Source organism: Chelonoidis abingdonii, chromosome 14 (genome assembly GCF_003597395.2).
Source record: "Chelonoidis abingdonii isolate Lonesome George chromosome 14, CheloAbing_2.0, whole genome shotgun sequence".
In the NCBI taxonomy this organism is placed as follows: domain Eukaryota; kingdom Metazoa; phylum Chordata; order Testudines; family Testudinidae; genus Chelonoidis; species Chelonoidis abingdonii.
In genome coordinates, this window is record NC_133782.1 from 36,177,775 (window position 1) to 36,190,599 (window position 12,825).

Sequence of the window (12,825 nt, forward strand, 5' to 3'; positions counted from 1 at the left end):
CTGAAGTTCTGTTTCACGAAACAGCCCGTGAATCTGAATTTCTTTCCATTCTGAAATAGAATGAAAACAAATTTCAAATTTGTCCATGTCACAATTTTTTTTAAAAAATAATATTTTGGGGTCAGTCAGGATGTTTAATTCTGATTCTGGCCTTTCAAAAAACTTACTTTTTTTTTTTTTAATTTAAAGCAATAGTCCTTTCCAAATGAAACTCAGTTGAAATGCTGTTTAAATGGGATGTAACAAGATTACCAAAATGCTTCCTTTAATGTTCTTGAAAACATAATTTCACATAAATCAACATTGTTTTTGAGCCACTTTGATTTCCACAAAAGATGACATTTTTCATCAAAATTGTTTGGTTTAAAAATTTCCCCCAGACACATGGCAGACAATACTCTAAGTGTCATTAGCTCCAGCCCTGGAGTTTCCCTTGAGCCACATACCCAGATAGACAGACACGTTCATGAGCGTTTCAGTCACATGAGATTTTAGATGCTCAATTCTCATTCAAATGCCCCCAACTGCCATGAAAATAAATAGGCATTTGGGTATCTGAATCCCAGAGGCAAACTCAGAAATCCCAGTGTCTATCCCCTCTTGGTGAAAAGACCAAGAGAGACTCTCTCATTGATATTTCAGGACATTTTGGTACTTGCCCTGAGGTTACCAGCACTTACTGATGTGTGTGATGCCATGGGCTGTTCTCCAAAACTCTGGCCTAATGATTCCAGACCAGCAATGTGCTTCCAAATTCCTGCTCTGGAGAAGACAGAATTGATTAGGCCTGGGGATAGAAACTAATCCTGCATTGGTGAAAGCACAGTGATGTCTCCATAACTTGCCCTCAGTAGCAGTATCCTAACGCAGGTGCTCAGGCATTGTGTTACTGGGAGTCACAATACACAGAGAGAGACAGGGGAGACTCCAGTGGACTAGAGAAAATCTCTAGATGTGGGTGGATGGACAGACAGACAGACACTGCGGCGAGAAGGATGGATGGGTAGAGAATGTGGAGGAAAGAGGCCTACTGAAGAAGAATAATAGATTTTTAAGGCCAGAATGGACCATTAGAACATCCAGTCTGACCTACAGGGAATTTCAGTGGGTATGGGGCACCTGATTCGCCTAGGCTGGTTTGAACTGTCTGCTTCTCCTCCTGAATCTAGTCCCACAAATGAAAGCAACAGATCAGTAAAAAGTGAGACATATGAAGAAGACTGCCAAGTAATTCTACATGGAAAAAACATATTTTACTGTCCTCACCCTTGTCACTTACTTGGCCTGACAATCAGTTTAGTGCCAGATCCAAAAATCAACCTGTTTGCTGCTCCTGTATATGGCACAGTGATTTAGAGCCAAGTAAAAACTCCCCTCTCTTACTCTAGCCTCAATGGGGCTTACAAGTTTGGAGGCAAAGTAGGACCCTGATGATTTTGGAGAAGCTCTTGAGCTCGTGTGAACTGGCACTTGTGCATTGATGTAACACCACTGAAATCAATGGCTCACCAGCTGGGATTCCACCCCATTGACTCCAATGGGGCTATGATTGGTTTATACCAACTGAGGATCAGGCCCCATTGACCGTGGAGCTATGGCTGATTTCCATCAGCTGGGGAGCTGGCCACTCACTCCAGTGGAGCTACTGACCTGTTTACACCAGCTCCAGAGATTCGTATTGACAATACCACATGGCTGGAATCTTTCTGGACCAAAATGACTGAAGGTACCTACCAGGTTTGATCAGCAGTTTAGTTCCCTTTCCAAAGATGAGTTTGTTCATGTTTCCTGAATACGCACTATGAGGATCCCCCTTACAAAAAGGGTCTTTACTGAGTCACTGCTCATTTCCTAGTCCCTCCAGAAACCTGCTGTGCACGTCACACCAACTCCTTGGTGATTTCACGATTGTCTAGTCACAAACCAATTGTGTACCATGGAATCATACACATTAGATTTGGAAAAGACCCCTCTCTCTCTCTCTCTCTCTCTCACCCACCAAATGGTCAGACAACCCTCTAGTAACTCAGCTTCGAATATGAATGAGATATATTACATTGTACATACTGTGCAATACAAAACCACTTACTTAGTTTAACAGAGAGGTTGGTTCCCTTCCCAAAGATGAGCTTTGTGCTGCTTCCCCCATTGTTCCCAAAGCAATACACAGCCTTACAAGAGCCGTATATGGGAGAGTGAGAACCTATTCCTCCACAGAGAAAGGCTTCCTACCTTTACATCTTTGCTGCTTTGGCATGGGACAGGGTTTCTCAAATGGGGTCGCTGCTTGTGTAGGGAAAGCCCCTGGAGGGCTGGGCCAGTGTGTTTACCTTCCCCATCCACAGGTCCAGGCGATCACGGCTCCCACTGGCCACGGATCCCTGCTCCGGGTCAATGGGAGCTGCGGGAAGTGGTGGCCAGTAAGTCCCTTGGCCCCCGCCACTTCCAGCAGCTCCCATTGGCCTGGAGCAGCGACCGGCCGGACCTGCGGGTGGGGCAAGTAAACACACTGGCCCAGCCCGTCAGGGGCTTTCTCTACACAAGGGGTTACCCCTGTTTGAGAAACCCTGGCATAGGAGATAAAGGGCCCAGGGATCGTGAACTGCCTTCTTTCCCTAATAAAACTGAGTTTAGACCCATACAACAATTACTGCCATATCCCCCAATTGATTATAAATTCAGTGTTATGAACATAACTCTTCCTTTAGATTTGTCACAATGAAGTGAAGTCCTGTTTGTACACATGGAATGATCTCTGTTATTTGTCCATCCTCTCTCTATCCCCACTTATCATCCAGGTATACATCTAAGCAATGGTCCAGCCATCAGAACACTATCTGAGCAACTCTGGAAATGTATATATTGCATTTGCAGAAATTCTATTAAAACCTCACTGCTCACTTGGTTTGACAGAGAGTTTCATTCCCTTTCCAAAAGTTAGCTTAGTGCTGAATCCTCCAGAATCCCCACAGCAGCTCATAGCTTTGCAAGAACCACAAAGTGAGAAGAACGAACTTTTTTCTGTCCAGTGGAAGGCTCCCTGCACTTCCATCCTTGGTCACGTAATATGGGAGGGTTAAGGATCTAGGGCTAGAAGTTTAAAGGTAGCTGAAGATGCAGATAGGCACAGAGTGGGAATTTCAATAAAACCTTCTTGCCTAATTCAAAGGTAGTTGGGTACTGAGGCGCTTTTGGAAAGATGCCCTGTCAGCACCTTCAGTTAAGAAGTTTTTCCTAATGTCTAAACCTTCCTTGCTGCAATTTAAGCCCAGAGGTTAAGGAGGACAAATTTTCTCCCTCCTCCTTGTAATCCTTTTATGTACTTGAATCCTGTTATTATGTCCCCTCTGTCTTCTCTTTTGCAAACTAAACAAACCCAATTTTTTCAATCATCTCTCCTAGGCCATGTTTTCTACACCTTTCACCATTTTTGTTGCTCTTCTGGGGATTTTCTCCAATTTGCCCACATCTTTCCTGAAATGAGGTGCTCAGAACTGGACCCAGTACTCCAGCTGAGGCCTAATCAGCGTGGAGTAGAGCAGAAGAATCACTTCTCTTGTCTTGCTCACAGTACTCTTGCTAATACCTCTGTAGCTCCTGCCTGGGAGGGCTGGAAAGCAGCCCTGGAGACAGCTGAAGCTCTGCAAGCCTGGGCTGATTGGGGAAGCAGCTGCAGCTGGGCCACGCCCCAGTCAGGCCACAGCTGGTCTGTATAAAAAGGCTGTGAAGCAGGTGCCCAAACAGTCAGTCTCTCTCTTTCTTGCTCTCTTGGTGTGGGTGGGAGAAGGGCGAAGGGCCTGGCTGCAGGGAGCTGGACACAGGGCACCTGAGTGGAGCAGGGCTGGGGAGCGGCAGAGGAGCTGGGGAGCTCCAGCCTGGAAAGCCCCAGGCTGTGGCCTAGCATAAGGCCAACAGGCACTGGGGGTTGCAGAGGGCAGCCCAGGGGTAGGCCAAGGCAGCAGGTCCAAACCCTCCTTGCTGGTGATGAGTGGCTGACTTTGCAGTCTGTCCCAGGGTGCGGGGGCTAGACAGTGACTGGCAGTAGCCTGATACTGAGGTGAGGTGGGGATAGTGGGTGGGGGTCTCCCAGGGAGGTGAGACCCTGAGAGAAAGGGGTTACTGCCAGGGGCCAGCACCCCAGCTAACAGGGCACCAGAGTCCAGAGAGGGACCTGGGGGGCCAAGGGGTAGTGGATCACCGGCCTGCAGAGGGTGCTCTGGGCTGGAGATTGAGCTAATTCCCTGAGACCAGCAGGAGGCACCGCAGGGGTGAATCTGCACCTTTACAACCTCCCAGAATCACGTTTGCTGTTTTTGCAATGGTGTTTCTGACTCATATTTAGCTTGTGATCCACTGTGACCCCCAGATCCCTTTCCACAGTGCCCCTTCCTAGGCATCATTATGTGGCACCAAGCCCGATGGGGTCCTGGGGTAGCTCCTGTGCAGTATAAACAACAGTCCTGGAGGCCAAGGCTGGGATTCTCAAATGAGCCAAAGGAGGTTCGGCACCCACAGTTTCTGAGGCTGAGAGCTTCTATCAAGTTACTTTTCTTGGATGCAATGTGCTTTGGCATTAATTTATCCCTGGGTTGTTCCAATGTATAATACAGGCAATGTCACACCACAACTGTCTGTGTGGTTTGTGTGTAGGTGCTTTTAAAACTAGTGGTTCCATTCCAGCTTCTGTGAAAATTGTGAAAGTCCCACAGCTGAGAATCTGGTGAAGCACTGATTTCATTTGCTCACGAGCTTTTCCTTTAACCCTCTATATAGGACCAGGTTTCTAAAGAGGTTCCACTTGTGAGGTTTGCACACTGCAATATCCGTGTGTGAATCTGCACCTGGGAAACGGGTCAAGATGCAGAATTTGGATTCCAGAGATGGGCCTAGTGACTTCACTTTGCAAATCAGTGCCCAAAACTGACTGTTTAATTTGGGGGGGGGGGGAAAACAGCTTTTCAATGGAAAATGGCCTTCACACCAATCGTTTTCATGTGGTGCAAAATGTGGGTTTTTTTTGTTATTTTCTTTTTTAGTCAAAATGGAATGAATCTAAAAATTTCATTTCAGTTCAAGTTGAAGTTAAATGAAAAAAATAAATAAATCAGGTTTTGATTTTTCATATCCTTCCTGCACCTCCTTTCCCCTCCCTCCCATTGGACAAAACAATGGCTGGGCAAAAGGGAGGAGACCATTTGATTTGAAACAAATTACTAGCAGACTTTAATTATTTTTATTGAATCCTCAAAAAACAATCTACTCTGAAAGCACAATCTCTAAACCGAATTAGTGATGCTACCGTGCGGATTGGCCTGTCCAAAGCTGCCTATCTGGATTGTGAGGTACTGTTCACAGTGCTTGTCCACCCATCCCAAAACTCTCATGTGACAACAGATTGGAAGGACTGGGATTATTAACCATAGATAGGAGACAGAGAAGAGGGGATCTAGATAAGTTAATGGAGAATAGGTCCATCAAGGGCTATTAGCCAGGCTGGGCCGGGCTGGTGTCCCTAGCCTCTGTTTGCCAGAAGCTGGGAATGGGCGAGGGGGTGTGGATCACTTGATGATTCCCTGTTCTGTTCACTCCCTCTGGGGCACCTGGCATTGGCCACTGTCAGAAGACAGGACACTGGGCTAGATGGACCTTTGGTCTGACCCAGTATGACCACTCTCCTGTTCTCTTGTGTTCTTATGACATGATGAAAGGCAATAAAATACTGAAGGTGAATCAGGGATTTCTGTTCACTGTCTCTTAACAAAAGCAGAAGGGGGACATCAATGAGACTGCAAAGTGGCAAAGGCAGAAACTGACAAAAGGGAATGCTTGTCCATACACACAGTTAGCCTATGGAACTCATTACCACAGGATATTAGAGGCCAAAAAGGTACAGAAGTAACAGTGGGAAATTTAATGCCCTAGGATATACAGGAGAGGTCAGACTAGATGACCTACTATGGCCTTAAATTATACAAAAAATGAATTTAGCAAGATTCAAAGAGGAACTAGATATTTATATCGATGACAAAAATATCCAAAGTTAGAATAGTTAATGGTAAAAAGGGCAGTTTGTGTTTTAGCAGGGATATAAAAATTCCTACTTTCACCCTCTAAGTAACAGGGATTAGGATGAGTCCTTCATGGGGAGCAAGTTATCCCACATCTGGCTGCTGTGAGGTTTCTCACACCTCCCTCTGTAAGATCTGGTGATGGCCACATTCAGAGACAGGATACTGGGCTAGATGGACGCTGGGTCTGACCCATGGATCTGCTCATTCCTATGCTACACTTCTCTTTCTGCAAGGAGCAACACAAGTCAGGAATAATCCACCCACACTACGAAATACAAGTGCTTTGCTGTGGCTGAAAGTCTCCCTCAAAACCTTCTTGACTATGTCGTTCCGTAAGGTGTAGATAAAGGGATTTAGCAGTGGGTTAACTATGCTGCTGAGCACGGCAGGGATCTTGTGTATCTGCAAAGTGGACTTCTGTGATGGTGTCACATACATGAAGATGGAGATACTGCAGGACATGAGAACGAGGGTCAGGTGGGTGGCACAGGTGCTGAAGGCTTTATTCCGGCCAGTGCTGGTTGGGATGTGCAGGATGATGGAGATGATGAAGACATAGGAGATCATCATTAGCGTTAATGAGCCGAGGATGACAAGAGAAGATAACATAAAGTCTATCATCTCAACCAGATGTGTGTCAGTGCAGGAGAGCTCCAGCAAGGGGCCAGAATCACAAAAAAAATGGTCAATGACATTGGAACGGCAGTAGGACAACCTGGAAATCATGATGGTTGGGCAGAGGATGGAGAGAAGCCCACCAAGCCAACAGGCCATCATCATCTGGGCGCAGACGCGGCTACTCATGAGGATGGGGTAGTGCAGCGGGCTGCATATGGCAGCATATCGGTCATAGGACATGGAGGTCAGGAGGAAGAACTCCACCGTGCCCAGGAAGAAGTAGAAGTAGGACTGGGCCATGCAGCCAGCGAAGGAGATGGATTTATCTCCCGAAAGGAGGTTCTGCAGCATCTTGGGCACAGTCACCGAGGTAAAAAATAGGTCCAATGCCGAGAGATTACAGAGGAAGAAGTACATGGGGGTGTGTAAGCGGCTGTCAGCATAGACAATGCAGAGAATGACCATGTTGCTGAATAATATCAAAAGGTACAAGCATAGCAGCACCACAGAGAGCAGGATCTCTGTCTCCTGTTGGATGGGAAACCCCAAGAGGATAAATTCTTCCACAGTTGAAGTGTGGTTCTCCATTCCCCATTGACCTATTGGGATAAGGAAACAATTATACAGCAGGGTTTGTAAAATCTTGGGGCCAGATCATAACTCTCAAATGTCCTTCATGTCAGGGGGCATTTCTACATCTGGGTGAAATTCTACTGCCAGCAATTTTCAAAAAACAAACTGAAAAAGCCCCAGAAAACTGGGTTTTTGACTAAAAGAAAATGGTGGCGGTAAGTGTCCATGAGCCACACTTGCAAAGGAATTCAGGCACCAAAAGATGAAGCAATGCAGCAATGTGGGATTTTCAAAAGCATCTACATAGGTTAGGGATAGATTTTTAAAGGTATTTGTAAAGGATTTTCAAAGGTACCTAAATCTCATTGAAATCAATAGACATTATATGCCTAATATGCTTAGGCACTTAGGTGGTTGGTGGGATTTTTTTCTATCTTCTTCTTTAGATGCTTAAAAATCCTTGAAAAGCTAGTCCTATATTTCTCTTTTGCTCATATATATATATCTCACCAGAAAAGCAACATATGAAAACTGAATATTTTCCACATTTGAACTAAACAATTTTCAGTTTCTGGCAGTTTTCAGGGAGGAAAAATGGTCTCTGACAAGTTTGGAGTGAACATTTTAAGTTTCCGAGTTTTTGAAGAAAATATTGAACATTTTCCTTAGCCAGAAAACACACCCAAATTTTATGACCAGCTCTAAATCTGATGAGTTTTACTTACAGTAACTTACATTCAACACAGATTGGATATTTCTCCTTTCACTTAATTTGTGCAAAATGATTAATGTCAGAAATGCAGAGAATCATGAATCTGAGGTTCATCGATTCCTAGATTCTATAGGACCATAATGATCATCTAGTCTGACCTCCTGTGCACAGCAGTCCAAAGGACCTTGTTCATTAATCCCTTCACCAAAGGTATGGCTTCTTGTTGAACCCCAGCACTGATGTTTGGAAACACATCCAACCTCGGGGAAAGAAAGAGGCCATTACACAGGAATCCCACATCATCAAGTTGCCTGCTTGAATAATTTGTGTGTCACTCATCTGCGGTGTTTGCCACACATTGTTTTCCTTGTCTGGGCCTCAGAGGGTTGAGAGGTGAGGATGTGATGTGATCCTCAGCCGATAAAAACTTGCATGAAATCAGTGGAGCGACATCATCCTGTTCAAAACCAGCTGTTGATCTGGCCTATCGAATTCAAGTCAGTCATAGAGATTTATCCCTGCAGGGGAACCAGGCCAATGACTAGTGTGATGTTGGTTGCATTGGTTTCTGGGCTGAGAGGTTGATTATTATTAATTGTCCTGAAACACAGGGCTGCTGCCGGGGACCCAATGTGCTGGAGGCTGTACAACAACAATAAATAAGAGCAATGTAGCACCCTCCTCTTTTAATCTAAAGTGGTTCACAAAGGAGGGCTGTATTGTTACCCTTGTGAGACAGGTGGGGAAACTGAGGCAGACACAAACGTGCAACACAAAACAAAACATGGTCCCAATATCAAATCATTTACACTCTCAGTAGCCAAATGTATTTAGGTACCTAAAGAAGTACCTAGGTACCTGGTAGCATTCTCAGGAGTGACGAGGTGCCTAACTCTCATTGAAATCTATGGGAGTTGGGCTCTTTGGAAAAGCCCACTAGATGCCTATATGCATCTTTACACACCTTAACATCTTTACAATCTGGCCTTAAGTATCTAAGTAAGCCTGATTTTCAGAAAATCCTGAGGACGCTCTGCTGATCAGGCTCCTTGAAGATGTCATAAGGTGGCCAAATGATGAGGCACCCAAAATGAACAGACACTTTTGAAAATTTAGACGATGGAGATGAGGATTTTCAAAGGTGACTAAGGAAGGTAGGTGTCCAATTCCCAAAGACTTTCAATGGATCTGAGTGTCTAACTCCTTGAGGCTCATCTGAAAATGCCAGTCTAGAGACATGAACAACATTACACTGAGTGCAATAGTGTAAACATACTCACTTCTCGAGATACGAGCAGTACAGCACCCCGGTCACCTTCTCCTCTGCACCCCGCTGCATAGATCGGAATAAGTCACTCAGTATTTTTAGCTGTCTTTGAGTGATGGAAACAAAATAAATTAAGCATCTAATATTTTATTGAAAAAAAATCTCATTAAATCCATTGACTAAATTGTCACACAATATGTCTGTGCCTTTTTCTCCAAGCTGGAAGAATAGTGGGGAAAAATGCATTAATTGAACAACAGATCATAAATTTCACTGAGCAAATTCTCAGATTAAAGTTTGGTGAACAAGTCTCTCCCAAGCTGGGTAAATGAAATCTTGGAACCTCTACAAATACCCACGTTTGGCTCTTAATAGGCTGCTGAGATACTACACGGATTAAAGAGAGAGATACCAGACTCTACCCTGCAACAGGCTTTGTGCTGCCATGGTGATCTTAAAGAGAGTTTGCTACATTTAAGAAATCTCTTCTCACCCTTCATGGCAAATCTCAGGTTCTTAGCAGAGGGACCACTGTGCTAAGGTGGGTCATTTTAACCCAGCAAATACACCTCCAGGGGCTAATTTCTTCTCTCTTCTTTGAGGAAGCAATTTAGCAGAGTGTGCCGCTGGGCAGATGCTCACGCGCCAGCCTAGGGAATGATTTATGGGATCAGCAGTAATCATTAACCACCATGAACTTCAGGGCTGATTTCCACTTTTTAATAAGCAGTCAGATACTATAGTGATGGGCAAGAAGGATTGATAGGGAGGGCGGATTTACAGTTAAGTCACTGGACTAGGACTTAGACGTCTGCATTCAAATGCTACCTCTGCCACAGGTGCTGCATGCGACCTTTAGCAAATCACTTAGGGTGGGATTTTTCAAAGGCACTCTGTGCTGACCTAGTCTGCACTCAGTGGAAGTTTTAGCTCTGACTTTAATGGGAGCAGAGGTAGGGGAGTGCTGACCCCTTCTGACAATCTGCAACTTGCCTGGCCCAGGTCCGTAAAGATGTGTAGATGTTGGTCTGCTCGGCGTTGCAACACCCCATGCCAAGGTGCCCTGCTGCCCAGTAGAATATTGAAACCCGAGCTAGGAAATCCAGCCAGCCACAGAACACGTGGCGAGAGCTAGACGTAGAGGGAAGGGACCATTAGACCATCTCTCTGTTCTCTTGTACATCACAGGTCATTAACCTTCACCCAGCCAGCCCTGCCGCGAGTTTGAGAACTTGTTTTTGACTAAAGCGTTAAATCTCTATTTGAAGACATTGAGAGACAAAGACTCCTCCACCACTTCCCTCTGGGGCTTGTTTCAGTGGATAACCAGCCTCACCAGAAATACAGTAATCACAGTTAAGGCTAACTTTTAGTCACACATATTTTAGTCATGGACTGGTGAAGGGCAGTAATCAAAAATTCACAGCACGTGGCCTATGACCAGGGCCGCCCAGAGGATTCAGGAGCCCTGGGATCTTTGACAGTGGCGGGCCCCTACTTCAGCGGTAATTTCAAGGCAGGGAGTCCTTCTGCTCTGGGACCCACTGCCAAAGTGCCCCAAAGACCTGCAGCAGGGGCCTCCCGCAGCCGAATTGCCACCGAAGTGAGACCTGGCACTTCGGCAGCAGGTCCCACTTCGACGGTAATTCAGCAGCAGGGGGTCCTTCCATCCCGAGGAGGAAGGATCCACCTCTGCCAGAGACCCAGAGTGGAAGCAGCTCCGGGGACCTGGGCCCCATGAGAGTTCTCCGGGGGTCCCGGAGCAAGTGAAGGACCCCATTCCATGGGCCCAGAAAAACTGTCATTGGGGCCACTGTGGGGTCCAGGGCAAATTGCCCCACTTGCCCCCCACTCTGGGCCGCCCTGTCTATGACTTGTACTATATACCCCTGGCTAAAACTTGGAGGGGGAAGTTCAGGGGGGAGTCCCAGGGGGCGCCATGGGTGCTGGCCCTGGGGGCAGGGTTGGCAGGTTCCCAACCCAGCTCCAGGGCAGTGGTGACCTCCAGCTCCTAGCTTCACTTGCTGCCTCTGCTCCACCCCAAGCCCCCGTTCTGCAGCTCTCATTGCCTGGGAACCAAAGCCAATGGGAGCTGCGGGGGCAGTGCCTGCTGGCAGAGGCATCACATGGAGGTAGGAGCTGAGGGAGGGGAGCCCCCCCAGGTAAGCACTGCACAGCACCCCAGCCCTGAGCCCCTCCATACCCAAACTCCTTCTGCTGGGAGGTGGAGGCACCCAAGATAGGTGGCTCAGGCAGCTCCCAGGCCAGCTGCACAGGCTGCTGCAGAAGTCAGAGAGGTCACAGAATTCGTGACTTCCATGAGCTCTGCGATGAAAACGGAGCCTTAATCATAGTATTTATTTATACAGCTATTTTTTGGCTGAACTGGTGAAAAATGTTAAGCATTTTCTGTGATTGTGTTTTTGAGCTGGGTTCTCTGCATTCTTGTGCCTTTGGGTTTTCAGTCTCGATGGAAGCCTAAGGCCCTCGGAAAATCTCCTGCCACTGGAATCCTTTGGTTTGGTTGTTCCTCAGAGCATAGATGAAGGGGTTAAACAGCTGGTTCACCACAGTGTACAGGAAGGGTACGATTTTGTCAAAATCCTGCCTGCCCCGCGGAGCTGGAAGGATTTCCCTGAAGATGATCTGCTGTGCAATACTCACAGCCATGGGATGGGCGAAGCAGTGGAAAAGGCCTTTTTCCTGCCTGTGGAGGTTGGGCTGCATATGAAAGTGGAGTGACCATCAATGTGACATAAGTACAGCTGTCACCAAGGTCACTTTAGTGATCTCTGTGTCCCTGCAGGAGAGTTGGAGCAACAGGGCTGCATCACAGTAGAAGTGGTTTAATAAGTTTGGGCCACCAAATGGCAAACGTACAAGAGGACGGTGGTGGGAAGCACCGGCAGGAAACTCATCAGCAAGCAGCCAGGCACTGACTGGAGGCAGACTCTGTTGCTCATAAAGGTGATGTAAGGTAGTGGGTTGCAGATAGTCAAACATCTTCCCTTTGAGATGGATACCTACCAACTATGGGCACTAGGAGAAATTCTGTTCAGGCAACTGAACCAAGCAGAGGATTCCAGATGAGTATAATAGATAGATAGAGGGTGTATCCATGTATGATAGTCATGTATGATAGATAGTCAATGGGACGTAAGCGCTGAACTACCTACGTTATGACTGAAAGTAGACTTAGCCACATTTAAATCACAAGGGCCAGAGTTTTAAAGGTACTCAAGGTGCTTAACTACTGTTCATTTCAATGAGATGTAGGTGCCTAAATATCTCTTAAAAACTCTGGTCCTTAGACATTGCAACACTGAGCAGAGCCCACCTAAAGACCTTTACCAGTCGGTGCCTTTATCAGTCTGTGACTCAGTTCCCCATCTATAAAAAAGAGATAATGATGTTGCCTTTCCTTAAAAAGGGCACCATGAATATAAATCTATGAATTTTTCTCAGGTTCTCTAATGCTATTACCTCCATGGCTTTGAGAATAAGAATAAATAAAAAAAAATAATTGGAGATATACCAATCTCCTAGAACTGGAAGAGACCTTGAAAGGTCATTGAGTCCAGCCC

General features: G+C 46.1%; 1 protein-coding gene across 1 annotated transcript; it reads right to left on the bottom strand.

Annotated features, from left to right (window-relative positions):
• Positions 1–6,278: 6,278 nt before the first annotated feature.
• Positions 6,279–7,277, bottom strand: LOC116829665 (olfactory receptor 6J1-like). Its single transcript, XM_032788615.1, has one exon. The coding sequence runs from the start codon at positions 7,275–7,277 to the stop codon at positions 6,279–6,281; it is 999 nt and encodes a 332-aa protein (XP_032644506.1).
• Positions 7,278–12,825: the final 5,548 nt, after the last annotated feature.

Excerpts from the sequence above, each read along its gene's own strand:
- LOC116829665 (XM_032788615.1), bottom strand. The coding sequence starts at position 7,277 with ATGGAGAACCACACTTCAACTGTGGAAGAATTTATCCTCTTGGGGTTT.